Source organism: Xyrauchen texanus, chromosome 10 (genome assembly GCF_025860055.1).
Source record: "Xyrauchen texanus isolate HMW12.3.18 chromosome 10, RBS_HiC_50CHRs, whole genome shotgun sequence".
In the NCBI taxonomy this organism is placed as follows: Eukaryota; Metazoa; Chordata; class Actinopteri; order Cypriniformes; family Catostomidae; genus Xyrauchen; species Xyrauchen texanus.
The window spans coordinates 12,953,739-12,970,354 of record NC_068285.1 but is presented as its reverse complement, the minus strand read 5'-3'; the positions used below and the strand labels follow the sequence as shown (position 1 = coordinate 12,970,354).

General features: G+C 39.4%; 2 protein-coding genes across 3 annotated transcripts in view; both read left to right on the top strand.

The window, feature by feature from the left end:
* The first annotated feature begins 4,510 nt into the window (after nucleotides 1–4,510).
* prf1.3 (perforin 1.3) lies at nucleotides 4,511–11,015 on the top strand. Of its 2 annotated transcripts, none has more exons than XM_052136573.1 (4): nucleotides 4,511–4,578; nucleotides 7,531–8,045; nucleotides 9,168–10,037; nucleotides 10,618–11,015. In XM_052136573.1, exons 2-4 carry the CDS (start codon nucleotides 7,543–7,545, stop codon nucleotides 10,880–10,882), a joined length of 1,638 nt encoding a protein of 545 aa, XP_051992533.1. In that variant the 5' UTR covers nucleotides 4,511–4,578; nucleotides 7,531–7,542; the 3' UTR covers nucleotides 10,883–11,015. The 2 variants fall into 2 exon arrangements, with proteins under 2 accessions (XP_051992533.1, XP_051992532.1); XM_052136572.1 differs by lacking the exon at nucleotides 4,511–4,578 and adding an exon at nucleotides 6,971–7,068.
* Nucleotides 11,016–13,339: 2,324 nt separating this feature from the next.
* stx1b (syntaxin 1B) overlaps nucleotides 13,340–16,616 on the top strand; it is a 71,944-nt gene continuing 68,667 nt past the window's right edge. The window contains exon 1 of the mRNA XM_052136602.1: nucleotides 13,340–13,608. Coding sequence (XP_051992562.1) covers nucleotides 13,579–13,608 — 30 coding nt within the window. The 5' untranslated portion in view covers nucleotides 13,340–13,578. The remainder of the gene's footprint in view (nucleotides 13,609–16,616) is intronic.

Genomic DNA, 16,616 nt, shown 5'->3' with positions numbered 1-16,616 from the left:
ACTGTGTTTGGCACAGTCAATCACCACTCAAGCATCTTCAAAAAATGTAAACACGATTTTATCATAGTCAGATTTACTCTATTCAGTTTCACTTGCAATGACTAAATCCACATCTCAACTGAAAAATGCAAGTATGATATTCAAGGAAAGAATGGCTGGGCAAAATGGAATATCATGATTAATAAACAATGAAATTCCACTCAGAATGGTTTGGTCTCCTCTGACCTACATTAGCCCCTCGTAATATCTACCTGAGGATCGATGTAATAACTACGCCACCATAACGGTAAGAAGTGTCTCTCTGGAGGAGTCAGCATGCCAAAGACATTCACTAAGTGTTCCACATCTCACAAAAACATGCAAACATCAACTACCTAATCAATCTCCAATGTTCCCCCAGTGGACTCCGAGTTTCAGGATATTACACTCACCTCAAATGACCTTGTGTTTTCTAAATGTACCGGGTGAAACGTCTCTGTTGTTTAAATAAGTACATAAGAAGCCATAATAATAGTTTCGAAACAACCCAGTCAAATGTATGCATACGCTTAGTCTTCCTTTAATATGACAACTTCCCACATTTTAGAATAATGGTAAGTCATCAACACTACAACACATGGAAATATGGGAATTATTTAGTGACAACATTTTTTAAACAAATCATAAATAATGTTATAGCTTTGCCTATAGTTTACAGCTCCCACTCTGGAGACTTTCTCAACCATTTGAAGTGCTACCTAGGACGCTTTTTAACATTCAATGTACCAGTGATGAACTGCAATGTTTGCTTAAAGCAATTAAAAATATGAATTAAATATGGATAAAAGCTACAGCATCAATTCCTAAAAAGTTGGCACAATATCGAAAATGCTAATAAAAACAATAAGGAGTGATTTGTAAATGCTTTTCACACTTTTCAATATTAAACTCACCACTACAACACATTATGTTTTACCTTGTGTATTTATTATTTATTTAAACATGCACTCGTTTCAAATCAGATGATTGCAAGATGATCCAAAAAAGTTGGGACAGTCGAGTGATTACCACTGTGTAACATCACTATTTATTCTAATAACTCTTATTAAGCGTTTGGGCTCTGAAGACATGTTTAGCAAGCAGAATTTTCCCCCATTCATCCATTATGCAGGTCTTCAGCTTTGCAATTATACGGGGCCTTCGTTGCCGTATTTTATGCTTCATAATGCACCACAAATTCTCAATTGGAGACAGATTTGCAGGTAGGCCAATCTAGCACCCACACTCTCTGCTTATACAGCCGAGCACTGGTAAACCTTGCAGTGTGTGGTACCTTACGACAATGAAGTACAATTGGGTGTTGTTGTGCTGCTTTCAATATTGTACAGGATGAATAGAATTTACAAATCACTCCTTTTTGTTTTTATCAGCATACTCTCCTAACTTTATCAGATTTGGGTTTGAACACATCGAAATAGGTGGCTGTAACAGAGTTCCGGGAGGGAGGCGGGAACCGGGCGAACCATCAAAATATTGATTAATGAAACAAAAAGACAAACATGAGCACACACACACGGCAGATGTGTATAGCTCTATCTCTCCCGAACAGCCGCATCTCACCGTACTTATCCCTCTCCTCGGCTGATTAGCCTGATTGGGCACCGGGCTTGCGTAGTCATGGCCCTGCCCCAAAAATGTAATCTTTTAAACGTTTAAGACAAACGTAGCAAAATGCAACTATGGGCACAAACTTTATCTATAATGTCATAATGCAGCCTATTCAGTGAATCATATATAAAGAATTCTGCTATTCCGTCATTACAAATATTGTTGTTTTATGGTATTCATGGTATAATAAAAATATACATTACAAAGAAATGGGCATTTTTTTATTATTTTTTATCATGCCAGAAAATATATGATCATATCAATAGTGCTTTTTAGTTTTAAACAGTCACATTTCTTAACTGTTCATGAACTTTCCCTTACTGCTTGTAATAAATAATTTTTTATACTTTTGTGTGTTGAAATGTTTTTTCATGTACGGTCTTAAAAACAGTGGTGACATATTGCAACCCTAAATGCCCAGCGTCGCCACTTTGCAATGTATTTCCAAAAACCAAAAAACACTTTCAAAGAGGACATTATATTGATTATAAATCAATCTTAATATTTGGGTCTGTGAGGGTTCAACATTAGAAGGAGTTTCTATGTATTCTGGCCACTTGATGGCTGCTTTATCTTCATTATATTTGTCTACAAAAGACAATGAAAAACATATATTCAGCCAAGGATGTCCAGACTTTTCTCTCACTGTGTAATGTAGTCTATATTTCAAGAAAAACAAAGGTAATTGTATTTTTATACGTGAATGGTTGAAAGTAAGATTGGAGGCAAAGGCAAAGGCAAATGGTTTTTGAATGCATTGGTGTTATCTTTACAGAGGAACAGTGGTTTAGACACCATTTATGCAAACACTGCAGATGAAAGATGTGAAGAACGGCGACTTCTCTCTAAACTTGTTTAGTCAGACATTTATTCCATTTTTGAAGCATGCTAGTAAGATGACCTGTACGAAATGAAGTGAGTCAAGAGTCATCAGGCATCTTGACATTTCAAGCATCCTTAAAAGTCAGCACAGAAGTAAAAAAGTGGTTCCAATAAGGCACTAACAATGGAAGTGCACAGGGCCTGGAAATAAACAATAAAATTCACACTGTTTCCATAATAGCCACAAGACAAGACTGAAACATTACAGTTGTATGCAATGCAAACGAATGGCTGTCACTCCCTAACATCTTGCCCTAACAATGTCAAAGAAGAAAGAAAGGCATACCTGATGTTTGGGACAACATGAGCTGGAATAAATTATGACAAAATTAAAACATTTGAATAAAACATTCTTATAAGGGGCGGCTGTGGCTCAGTTGGTAGAGCGGGTCGGCCACTAATTGCAGGGTTGGTGGTTTGAATCCCGGCCCACATGACTCCACATGAACCCCAAGTTGCTCCCAATGGCAGGATAGCACCTTACATAGCAGCTCTGTCCCCATTGTTGTATGAATGGGTGAATGAGAGGCAGTGTAAAGCGCTTTGAATACCGTTAAGGCTTAAAAAGGCGCAATATAAGTGCAGACCATTTACCATAAGCGGTCGGTTCACATGAGTATATTCCGATGCGTGCAGTGAGAGCCTAGAAAGCCTAGAGTGCTGAGAGTGATCCTTTCCAATTGACTTGGTAGGATGTTTCATCTAAGTAAGATAAGAACCAATAGAATCCAGATCCAGAGATGCCAATCACAGCCAATATGGAGGTCAACAGTCTGTAATTGAATGCATTCAATTCAGCAGACAGATAGAAGAGAATCAAGACTGATATTAAATCTTGTTTCATACGACCCCTTGCAATGATTATCGTGAGTGGAAGACAATGTGTCACGATTGATTTGTAGTAAGTGCATCTCATTTTACCGTTGAGAAGAGTTCTCTTCTACATCTACAATATATGGAGAAAAAAAACCATATGTGGACCCCCAAAAAGCACCATTCAATTAAAGGGTCCTAATCCTTAAACCGAAACCTAACCGACAGTGCCTTAAACAGCAAATGTGAGATTAATACTCAACTGAGTTTTAAATCAACAAAACCGACCACCTAAACCTCAAACCTAACCAATAGTTCCAAATAAAGCAAATGGGAAATGGTCTGCACTTATATAGCACCTTTTTAACCTTAACGGTATTCAAAGCGCTTTACACTGTGACTCATTCACCCATTCATACACACATTCACACACCAATGGCGGCAGAGCCATTGGGAGCAACTTGGGGTTCAGTGTCTTGCCCAAGGAGTCATGTGGGCCAGGATTCAACCACCAATCCTGCAATTAGTGGCCGACCCGCTCTACCACCCGAGCCACAGCCACACTTATCCACTTGCATGCTCTTCAGGACTCGTATCCCTGTCCTTTGCCTTACAAGTGCAACGCTCTATCAGTTGAGCAAATTTGCAATTTGATTGTGCTTGAACAAGTTGGTAAATGTCGTTGTTTTTGTAATGGGAATGTTAAAATATATTGCCTTGCAAGTTATACACAATGGTCAATATGTTTAGATGTCATACGATAGCATTGTGTGAGAAACAGGGCGAAAAGTAAGTGTTTATGAACTGATAATCTGCCTATTTACTCGTGATTTATGTGAAAGTGATTAAAAGATGTAGAGCCTCTAGTGTTCGTTCCACCAGGAAACTGCAGCAATTCGTACAAGCCACTTAAAATCACTTTGCAAAGATTTCTGACACTAGGTTGATGTCCTGAATTTTTCATTTACGTATATCCATAAAGACAAAAGGTGAATAAACAATGTTTTTAAGGGTGTTTGACTTTTAAGGGTGTGCATATGTGCTTGTGTTTTTATGGGTTTGCAGTGTTAGAAGAGCGTGAAGGGAACATATCACTGTTTTAACACGAACAATGGTGTTTCTGAGTCATGTTTTTTGCTCCCTTTTCCCTTTTTTTAACATGAGTGTTATTTAACTGAAACTTCTGTCCTGCCCTACTGTTCAACCAAGACTGTTAAGAGTAACCTCACAAACTAGGTAAATATACATTACAAGCATTTTCATAGTTTGTGTTGGAATTTTGAATTATTCACAATTGAACTGTCTCTAATATGTCTGTGTGTGAAGTACAATGTATACCGTGTCTCCTATTTAAGAAACAGTTCAGTGAAAACATTGATGCACCATCTTTAGCATCTTATTGCAACAATTCTGCTGTGTTACTTCAGTCTCTAAGTAGTTGGACTGCATTTGAATACGTGAATGTGTGACTTGTGATTTCTGATGGGCTACATCATAAGATTAATATTGCTTTAAGTTTTGTTGGTACATTTGTTGTAATGACATTTGTATTTACATGCATGGGTGATGGTAAAAATTATGCATAGCTTGCCCTCAATCAAAGATCCTACTTGTTGTAAGTCATGAATTCTACATGATTTATTGATCTAACATCCATTTTCATCGTGCATCCTTTTTGGAGATGATTTTATAATCATCCCTTCAGAGATCATGTGACAAGATCACGTACGCACTTTTAAATTTAGTAAACATCCAATTTTTATCTGATTGTCTGAACGGGCTCTGTTGTGTGAATATGAATATAAACTGTTGACCACTAAAGTCCACTTTTGTATTTTGGCAACATTTGGAAAAATTGTACCTTAATGCATATTAATGCAAGTTATTATTTGGTGGAATGCAGCTATTTTTCAATAACTAATCAGGTTGGAAATTGAGAATAATATTAGGCTACATGTCAGATGTTTACTTGCTATGAATTGCCTTATATTTTTCTCATTTACCAACATGTTTTCATATTGAAAAATGGCAGTATTCCAAAAAAAATATGAACTTGGATTAATATGCATTAAGATACACTTTTTCTGAATGTTGCCAAAATACAAACATGGACTTTAGCGGTTAACAATTTGTATTTTCCAGGCTGTTACTGAAAATACGAATTTTGTCCTGAAGTGACTTGAGGTGAAACAAACAAACAATATTTGAACATTTTACTAAAATTATTGCTATACATTTCAGAGTGTTTGTCAAGTTGCTGTTGGATGCAATTTTACACATATTTAGTGAGAAATTGGTTATTTGTTTATTTTAATTATATTACTTAAAATATTTAAGTTTTGATTGGCATATATTATTTAATAATCCAGTGTTGATGCTTGTAGGACGATAACAATTTAAACTGGAAATAGATGCATCAGAAATACTTCTTTCAGAATTTCCATTCAGGTGTTTGCAAACTTAAACCAAAACTTTGGTTATTACAATTATTGAAAGAATAGTCACCCATAAATGAAAATTCTGTCAGCATTTACCCACCCTTGTGTTGTGTCAAACCCATATGACCAGGGCCGCTGTTGGCCAAATTGACACCCTACGCAGTGTTCCGGGGTGATGGTGGGGGTTCGTGTGATATGAGCGTGAAGCGATCGTCTGTGTTCCACAACTGCTTTCTGGTCCTTGAATAACATATAATGTGCGAGTAAGGGCAGCTGATGGACTTTCTGGTACCCTAAGATTGTGCCCCCCTAGGGAGATGGCGCCCTACACAGACTGCGTAGTATGCGTATAGAGTTGTGAGACAGAATGTTCAGTCACCATTCATTTTCATTGTATGCAAAAAGATGCAATGATAGTGAATGGTTACTGAGGCAGATAAAGAGCGATATTTCAAATGAAATGGCACTAATGGAATCAGTAGAGGAAATAGTTACTGCAATTGATAACAAGAATAATGTGATGGAATTGTCGTCGATCTGAAGAAAGCATTTGATCCCATAAATCATGAATTATTACTAAAATGTAAATACGGTGTTAGATGTATAGTTCATTCTAGGATAACAAGTTATTTGAAAAATAGGTACCAATATGTAAGTTTAAACAATACGGTAACACAGTTAATGCAGATAAGATGCGGAGTGCCGCAGGGATCAGTTTTAGGTCCAAAATGATTTCTTTTGTGTATGAATGGCCTTGGGATGGTATCGAAGTTGCTTAGATGTATTTTGTTTGCAGGTGACACAAGTTTATTCTATTCTGATGAGAATTTAGATAGGGTATTTAAGATTGGGGAACAAGAATTTAAAAAGGTAAAAAAAAAATGGTTTGATATAAACAAATGGTCCTTAAATCTTGGAAAAACAAAATGCATGATATTTGGAAATAAGGTGATCACTACATATTGACAAATAATAATTGAAAATGCAAAATTTGAACAAGTAACAGAAATTACATTTTTAGGAGTTATAATTGATGAAAAACTATGTTGGAAATCACATATTAATTGAGTAAAATCTGCAAAATAGATTGCACTTCTGCATAGAGTGAAGGATCGGTTAAATGAAAAGGCATTACATTTATGTATTTGGCAGACGCTTTTATCCAAAGCGACTTACAGTGCACTTATTACAGGAACAATCCCCCCGGAGCAACCTGGAGTTAAGTGCCTTGCTCAAGGACACAATGGAGGTGGCTGTGGGGCTCGAACCAGCAACCTTCTGATTAACAGTTATGTGCTTTAGACCACTACGCCACCACATTACATGCATTGTATTGCTCAATTATTATTCCTTAAATAACACACTGTGCTGCAGTTTGGGGAACAGCCTTTAAAACGTATACATATATGAATTCTTCAAAAGAAAGCAAAACAAATTATTTGTAGTAGTAATTATAGAGAAGCATCCAATCATTTGTTAGTAAAATTACAGGATCGTTCCACTGACAAAACAAAATATCTGTCCAAGAAAATTCTGTATACAAAGAACTCTAGACAACAAGAGTTGTGGAAAATGAGATGTGATCTAGGAGCATTACACGGCTTTATACCATTCATGCCATTGAAGAGACTGTCGGTCTATCCCTCACAGCCTCGTTTTCATTCCCATTGAAAATCAAAGATGGCGCTAGCGTGAATAAGGTCTGCAATATATACAATAATGAACAAGTCTAATCCCCTGTCTCTCTCAGGCTGCAGTGCAAATGGCTCCACTTCTTTTGCTCCTCTTTCTCCCCCTTGCCCTGTGTTGCGAAACGGCCCCTAGCACTGAATGTGAGAGGCTCCCATTCGTGCCAGGGCATAATTTGGTGGGAGAGGGCTTTGACATCGTGCGAATGAAGACCACAGGAGCCTTCGTGGTGGATGTATTGAACTACATGTATGGAGGAGAGCACGGCAACTGCACCAAGTGTGAAAACAAACTGCTTAACCAGCAACAGAAGCTGCCTACTTCAGTGGTTGACTGGCGTATTAAGGTGCAATGCCGCCAAAGCATCAGTGCCAAAGTGCACGAGTCAGCCAGCTCAGTTCTTAAAGACACCACCAATTCAGCCAGTGTCAGCTGGAAGGTGGGGCTGAGTGTGCCATTAGTGGCAGGCGTGGCTGTAGGTGGCACTCATTCGAGGTCAGCGAGGTTTGCCAAGAGCCATGCATCTCAAGACAAGTACTCCTACACAAGCCACACCTTCTCCTGTCGCTATTACTCGTAAGTCTGGGTATATGTGTGTGTGTGTGTGTGTGTGTGTGTGTGTGTGTGTGTGTGTGTGTGTGTGTGTGTGTGTGGTGTGTGTGTGTGTGTGTGTGTGTGCATGGTTTTGTGGGCACTTGTTTACTTATTTACAGTAAAGACAACTTAAAATGTTAAAAGAAGCATTCTCCCAAAGATGAAAATTCCACCATCATTTACTGAAATCAATATGATTTTCTTTCTTCTGTGGAACACAAAAGGAGTTTAGGAGAATGTCCAAGTTGCTCATTTCCATACAAGTCTGCCTGTTCTCATGGAATAACAATCTGGCTGTATACCTACGTTTTTGCTAAATTATTTTTACGTGACTCGTTCTACGTATTGCAGCATTTTTCCTGTTGGAATGTACACTAGTTGTTCAAAAGCAATGACTTTTATTCCCTTTCACACATATCATGAGTAAAAATGGCAAATGATCAGTTCATAAACACTTACTTTTTTGCACTGTTTCTCACATAATTCTATTTTATCACATCAAACATTTTTTACTATAGCTCCTGACTTATAAGGCGATGTGTTTTAACATTTGCATTACATATTGAACTTATAAGCTTATTCCATCATGATGAAGTTGCGCAATAGCTCAACTGATGGAGCGTTGCACTTACGAGTCCAAAAATGCCATAGAAGCACCACAAAATTACATGGTTGCAATTGCAATTGACACTATTGGTTAGGTTTAGGTTTAAAGTTTAGGGTAGGGAGGTAGGCTTTGTTTATTTAAATCTTCATAAAGCATTAAGCTCGCTTTTACTGCCACAGTGGACATTTCATCTTGGATCTGCGTAATGAAGCACAAAATGTCATTTAGGAAAATGTTGCCACAGCTAGGTAATTTTCATGAGATCAGGCCTTGTTTTGGTGCCTGTTTGTACCTTTGGGTCATTGAAAAGAGCAGCTCTTTTGGTGTTACAAGGAAGAGACAAAATCATACAGGTTTGGATGGAACTCGAAAATGGATAAGAAAACTATGGGTGAATTTTCATTTTTTGTTGATCCCTTTTAACTAGTCAATGAGTTGATTTCTTTCTCCAAAATTCCCTGTAACAATGCATAGCATTTGCTCATCTCTCATCTCAGATTTCGTCTTCATGCTCTTCCTCCATTGACCAAAGAATTTAGCAGTTCCATCCGAGCCCTTCCTGTTAAATTTGACAGCAAGTCACAGGCGGCGTACAACCATTTTATCTCTATCTACGGAACGCATTTTTTGCGAAGGGTCGACCTGGGAGGTCGAGTACACTCAACCACTGCAGTTCAGACCTGCAAGGCTGCCTTGAGTGGTCTTTCAGTGCAAGATGTGAGTAACTGCTTATCGGCAGAGGCGTCTGGTGTCATTAAGGGCGTGAAGGTGAGCGCACAATCAAGCTACTGCAATGACAAAAAACAAAAACTAGAGCGAGGAAAAAGCTTCAGCGCATCCTTCTCTGACCGCGAGACTGAAATATTAGGGGGTAATGGTGAGCAGCATGATATCCTCTTTAATCCAAGCAACCAGAGTGGTTATGGAGTTTGGCTAAAGTCCTTGAAGAAGATCCCTGGAGTTGTGTCCTACACCTTGAGCTCACTGCATATGTTGGTGCAAAATGACTCAGCCAGAAAAATCGGTCTACAGGCTGCCATCAGCAACTACATCACCAAAAGTGCCATATCAGTTGCTTGCCCCTCCGGTTGCAAGGTGGGTCATCGTAAACCTAACTGTGCATGTAAATGCGGTGGTCATAATAATGTGGATGGTAACTGCTGCTCAACCAAGCCAGGAGTGGCAACTCTGAGCGTGATAGTAATGAGTGCATCAGGATTGTGGGGAGACTACTTCTCTAAAACGGATGGTTATGTAAAAGTCATCTTTAAAAGTAATCCACATGAAAGCCCTGTGATTTGGAACAACAACTTTCCTCAGTGGAACTACAATGTTCATCTTGGAGACGTGGATCTGATGATGAAAAAGTGAGTGAATTATAAAGTCATAAAATACACTGCTGGACACAGTAGTCCTTTATGGTCTTATGGGTTTTGGGCACTTTTCTCCTGGCCAGGCTGGGAGAGAAAGCAAGACCAGCTTATACCAGCTAAGACCAGGAAACCATCTCAAGCTGGTTTAACTTGTCAATAGGGTAGTGGTTATGTTTGCAAAGTCAGTCATTCCCAGAGTCAGTCCCAGAGACCCCAGTGATGTACGAGTAAAAATAATGGTGGTCAACATAATTATTGCCCCTTTGAATTATTTGATTATAGCTCTGGGTTACTGACCGAAATGTTGGGGGTTCAAGCCCCAGCACTGCCAAGATACCACTGTTGGGCCCTTGAGCAAGGCCCTTGACCCTATCTGCTCCAGGGGTGCTGTTTCATGGCTGACCCTGTGCTCTGACCCCACCTTAGTTGAGATATGCGAAAACAACTGTCTCTGCACAATGACAATAAAGTTTAATCTTAATATTTCCAACAAGAAATGGTGATAATGTCTCTCTACATAAAGAAACTTCATATTCTAATACTATTTATTCGACTTCTTAAATCTTCTTTACAGGCCATTGGTATTTGAGGTGTGGGACCGTGACAACCGCTGGGATGATGATCTATTGGGAAAGGGTTCTATAGTCCCGGAGCAAGGAAACAATGTACAGAAGACTATTGGACTTAAGCATGGCTCTCTTAAAGTGTCCGTAACTGCAAAGTGTGGCCCAAGTCTTACAGGGTCATACTGTGAGAAATACGCTCCGACACCAGGTGGTGACGGTACTTTAATGTCTTACAACCCCTTTGGCAGAGAGCAGCCCATTTCATTTCTATAATCGAATGGTTTTGAAACAAATGCACAAATGCTTCTTTTCTCTGATAATACTGTAGATTATGCTTTGATTATTTTTATTACATAATTAATGTTTAAAAGTGTCTACTATCTCAGATTACAGAATTGCTTTCAATAAACACATTAAACTGTGAAGTGTGTGATTTATGCGCCATTAGAGGCACCAAACAGAAATTCAAATATAATGTTGATGTTTCCAAACACCCTGACTAATTCTTCGGACAAACTGAATGTCCCGCCCAAACTTGCTGACATGTCGGATCACTCCGTTTTGGGGAAAAAAAAAAAAAAAAACAACACATTGACAGTGGTTACATGCTTCAGGAAGGCAATGCTTAGTTGTCTATACACATTAAATTAGTATAGGATTCAAATGATTCTCAATCTCAATTTTTTTTAGACATCTTCTATATTAATCATGGGGTAAAGTGGGTCTCCACACCCTAACCTACCTAACCTGACACATCTTTCCATGTGCTGCTTAATATCTCAAATGCATTATGAATTCAAGTAAATGCATAAAAACAGGAGGATTTAAGAAATGTTTATGTTACAAATAGGACGAAACACTTTCTGAGCCACACAGCGCCCTCTGTAGGATTGACCCTACCCAGGAAGTATCCGCATAAGGCCCTGCACTGTTTTTAGTTGATTTAGGCCCAAGCTGCTTTGTAAGACTAGTCCCATAAAAATAAATCATGAAATAAAATTGCTTTGTGGTCAAATATCTCAAGCAACGGCAAGTAATGTGCGATTGCTCTATCACCTGCTTAAGTTAACATTGGTGGTGCACAGATGACTGAAGCACATCCTTCAATACCATTAAAACATCGTTCATTGTCATTGCAATATCATTGAAGGAATATTTTGAGTATGAGGCACATATCTGTCTTTATAACATTACACTTTGTGTTATATTACCCTGGAATTAATCAGCTTCCATCTGACTGTCTTAATCCACCACTCTTCATTTTTTTTCTTGTTCTTCTGGAAAGTTATTCAGATGTAATTGTGGGTTTTTCTTTTGCTCTTGGAGTAATTGAAAATAATATTTGCTGTGATCTCCCATTCACTCCCATTCTCCGCTGTTGATGTTTACCCTAAAATCTTTTACTTCCTCCTTCAAAAACCTGGAGTGTGAAAAAGGTCTATTGCTGTTGATTGAGGTTAACCTTTAAACAGGGGCGAAAATTTCATCAAAATAAACAAGGGAGGGGGGACTCAAAATGTTAAAAATGTTTTTTTGTTGTTGCCCCATTTGCATTTGTATTATTTTATTTCTTTAACAATAATTATAAGAATATATTATTTACAATACACATATTTTAATGATATTTTAGGGGGGGACAACCCTCAGATGGGGAGGGGGTCCTGACCCCCGACCCCGCAATTTCTGCCTGTGCATTTAAATTTAGTTTTTTCCCCTTTCTGCAATTGTTTTTGCCAATATTGTTTTAATTTGAGATCAATTTATAGCTTTTTATAACAATTGATATCTTTATAGCCAGGGCTGGACTGTTAATCTGGCATACCGGGCATTTTCCCGGTGGGTCGACGCACTTTTGGGCCAATCAGGGGCGGAATGTCCATCGGGAGAACCGAGCGGGCCGGTGGTTCGGACGCGGAACGTGCCGAATGGGCTGCCGCGTTATGCAGAACGGACCACAAAACGGTGCACAGTTTGGCCAGTTGCTATGCAAAATCCCGGGCCAATTTCTCTTCCCAGTCCAGCCCTGTTTATAGCTACGTCCTCAGTATATCTTTCCATTATTTTGACTTATACTTATAAAAGCAAGTTACCATTGTTCCAGGATGTGACATCATTTTTGATGGGAAATCAATGTCACAAACTTCAATTGTGCTTTTGTGTTATTATTTGGTTTGTCTCACATTCCATCTGATACAATTACAGAAATGTATCTGATGATGTCATAATTTCAAATTGTTGGTTCAAAAAGCAGAACTGTTTCCAAATTGTCTCTCTCTCATGTAAACTATCAGTCCCTAACTCTGCATCATGCGCCATTTCGATCCTGTTCATTTTTGTTGCCATTATTTAAATAAACAAGCTCTAATGAATAACATCAAGCATGTTACGTTAAGTCTGATATAACTGTTTACAGATATACTTCCAAATAATTCATTTTTTCAAAGTTACATGGTACAAAAGGTACTACAGAACAGGAAAGCCCCCCTGCGTTTTCATTCCGCTTACAACAAACTACAGTTCCCTGCTTAGCATGGAGAGCGTCGGGCTGTTACGCGCTGCGGAGACGCACAGTACAGAGAGAGAGAGAGAGGAGTGGGGGAGGGGCGGCAGGTAAAGCGAAAGGGATGAAGAGGAGACGGCGACGCATGCGCAGAGGCGTTCCATCCCTCTGCATCGCTCCCCTCCCCCCACCTCTTTTTTTGCAGCATCAGTACCGCGTTCGGAATCGCATTCGTGTGCTGGAGTCAGAGCGCGCTGCGGGGCATTACTGCACCGCCACGGAGGACGCACCATCACTGAACCAGGAATAGGGAAAAGGAAAAAGGCGTGAATTAGCGCAGAGGGGGATAACAGGGCGTCCCCTATTTGAAAACCACCCGAATCTGTGGAAACAAAAATTATTGCAGAATAAATACACGAACGAAGCGGAAATCTCAAGCGACGTTTTTGGCCAGCACGGCGGGGGAAAAATGAAGGATCGTACGCAGGAACTACGAAGTGTAAGTCTGCATTTTTGTACCGTTTCCTCCATGATGCCTTATCGCTCATCTCCTCCCTTATTCTCCGTCTCTTCACCGCAACCGGGCGTCAGCGGCTGACATGTCAGTGCCGCGCGCTCACGGTTGAGAATTTACGGCTATGGTACAGTTATAATAAAAACTGCGAATTAATTTTTAAATGTTTCCTCTGTCTCTAATTATAAATGCAACCTTGTTGCGTACCGCGCATATGGGTAATAATGTTGCTCCTTAAGCGAGCCGCGTTCCATGTGTGATGACCGTATCGATTTATCGATCAAATCGGGTTATATGGCGTAATTCGCGCAAAGAGCCCCCCACATTAGCATGCATAGAAACACACTACCTCTGATACATGTTGCCCATGAGTGTGATCTAGGGTATGCTATAGCTGCGGAGAGTTATAGGCTGTCTCCTTACATTGATAGGATGCGCATCATCCCAATATCAAAATTCTATGATCACTGCATGATAAATTATTAATACCTATGTGTATTTATTTATTTATTTTTAACAAGAATAACATCCATTTGCCCCGGATATCCTTGTTCCATACGCTCTTAACTCTTTTAGATATTGCACAGGGCTCTGCACCAGGGAATTGTGAGTACCTCCACTCTAAAGCTCAATCAGCTGGATGCATGTAATCTTTGGACGCATTGAACATTGGGTGGGATATGCGACTATAGCAGCGTGCATTGTTCTACTCTTTGCCAGTTTGCCCCTATATTAAAACACAAAAGGCGTTTATACTGGTAGCCTATATTGTTGCATGTATCGCCCGATTGAGCTGTATGAATACAACATGGACGCCAAAGTATTTCTGTGTGGTCGCGACGGTACGCGACTTCTTAATTTAATTATTTCTTGAATAATATCAAAGGTGGGCCTTGCGGCTTTAATGCGTCGCCCAACCTCCACACATTTTCCGTCGCCAGAGATCAATATAATATCTAAAAGGAAACGCCTGAACCCAGTGCACTGCACTCATCAGTGTGCGCGCGAGTGCGTGGTGCGCTCGCGCTCGCACTCGCGACGGACCGAACGAGGGGAGGGGGTGTAGCCTATATATATATTTGTATTATATATACACTTATTATATTATATATAAAAATAAAATGTATATATATATATATATATATATATATATATATATATATATATATATATATATATATATATATTAAAATGTTTGTACAAATAGTGAAACTTCATAAGCCAACTGAAATACACGAAAATCACTACACCGTCATGACACTGTAGAGTGAGAACTGTGTGAGACTTTGGTGAGCCACTTGCTTCTAAGTCTTTAGTATAAAAACCTCAATCTGAATCGGTCAGTGACTTCCCCTGGAGACCACAGCAGACACGAAGCATCTGATAACAGCGTTTACTTATCAAACGCAGCAAAGTGTAATCTACCAATAACTGGATTTACAGAATTCGCAATTATACGTGATGCGCGTGCAAACTCCCCAAAGCCGAACAGATGCTGAATTGACGCTGGCGTCGCCACACTTCTTTTAAAAATAGGCTATATATAGACTATTATTAGTCTTGCTTATAGCTAGCTGTGTTAATAGTTCAACGCGAGTCTGATGCAACATGATTGGGCAATAATCACATTTTACACCGATCAGCCACAACCTTAAAACCACCTGTCTAATGCTGTGTCCCCCTCGTGCCGCCAAAACAGCTCTGTATGTCCATACAATGCAAGTAAATGTTGGTTAGAACTTTGAAGCTACAAAAATCACATAAAGGCAGCATTAAAGTAATCCATAAGACTCCAGTGATGAAATCCGTGTCTTCAGAAGTGATATAATATGAGTGAGAAACAGATCAAAGTAATGTTTTGACTCTACATCTCCACTTTCACATCTTAAAGTCACATGTGATGCCTGTTTAGTTTCACTATCAGATCTGAAAGTTTAAGTGGAGATTTAGAGTAAAAAAGGATTATCGATCTATTTCTCACACACACTTATCATCTCACTTCTGTAGACTTGGATTAAACCACTGGAGTCTAATGGATTACTTTTATGCTGACTTTATGTGCTTTTTGGAGCTTCTGGTCAACATATACTTGAATATGGACCTTCAGAGCTGAAATATTCTTGTAAAAATCTTCCTTTGCATTCTGCAATAGAAAGAAAGGCATGTTTCTGGAATGGCACGAGGGTGAGTAAATGATGAGAGAGTTTTCATTTTGGGGGAAAACTAGACAATGTTTGTGGAAATGAAGTAACTATATATATATATATATATATATATATATATATATATATATATATATATATATATAATGATGCAAAATTATCAATGACTTTGTCAAATCTGCCCGGCAATCACATGGTTGATTTACTTGTTTCTCAAGGCCACTGAGTCGATTCTGTCATGTGTTTCTATACTGTTGATTATGGTTATCTTACATTTTGAACATCTGTAATCCTAACCATTTTGAGCCTTTTAGGATGAGTAGCCTGTCAGGAACAACTCAGGGCACATTTTCCCCATCGTGATCTTGCGAGCTCTGTGCGGGGGTTCACGATTTGGGGCACCTTTCAGCCATCGCAAACCTGGGGCAGGGTGGCACAATTCGGGGCACCGTTCTCTCATCGCGATCTTGTGAGCTCTGTGCAGAGGCGATCGATCAGGTAACCTGTCGTGCCACCCCAGAGAGCGTTGCCGCCCGCCCTAGGCACCTGCCTGTATCACCTTTGCCAGGATCCGCTACTGTACAGAGCGGTTATCTGAGTTACCGTAGACATTGTCAGTTTGAACAAGTCTGGTACTTCTCTGTTGACCTCTCTCATCAACAAGACGTTTCCGTCCACAGAACTGCCGCCCACTGGATGTTTTTTTTAGTTTTGTGGCATCATTCTGAGTAAATTGTAGAGACTGTCGTGTGTGAAATTCCCAGGAGATCAGCAGTTACCGAAATACTCAAACCAGCCCATCCGGCACCAACAATCATCCATGCGTTTACC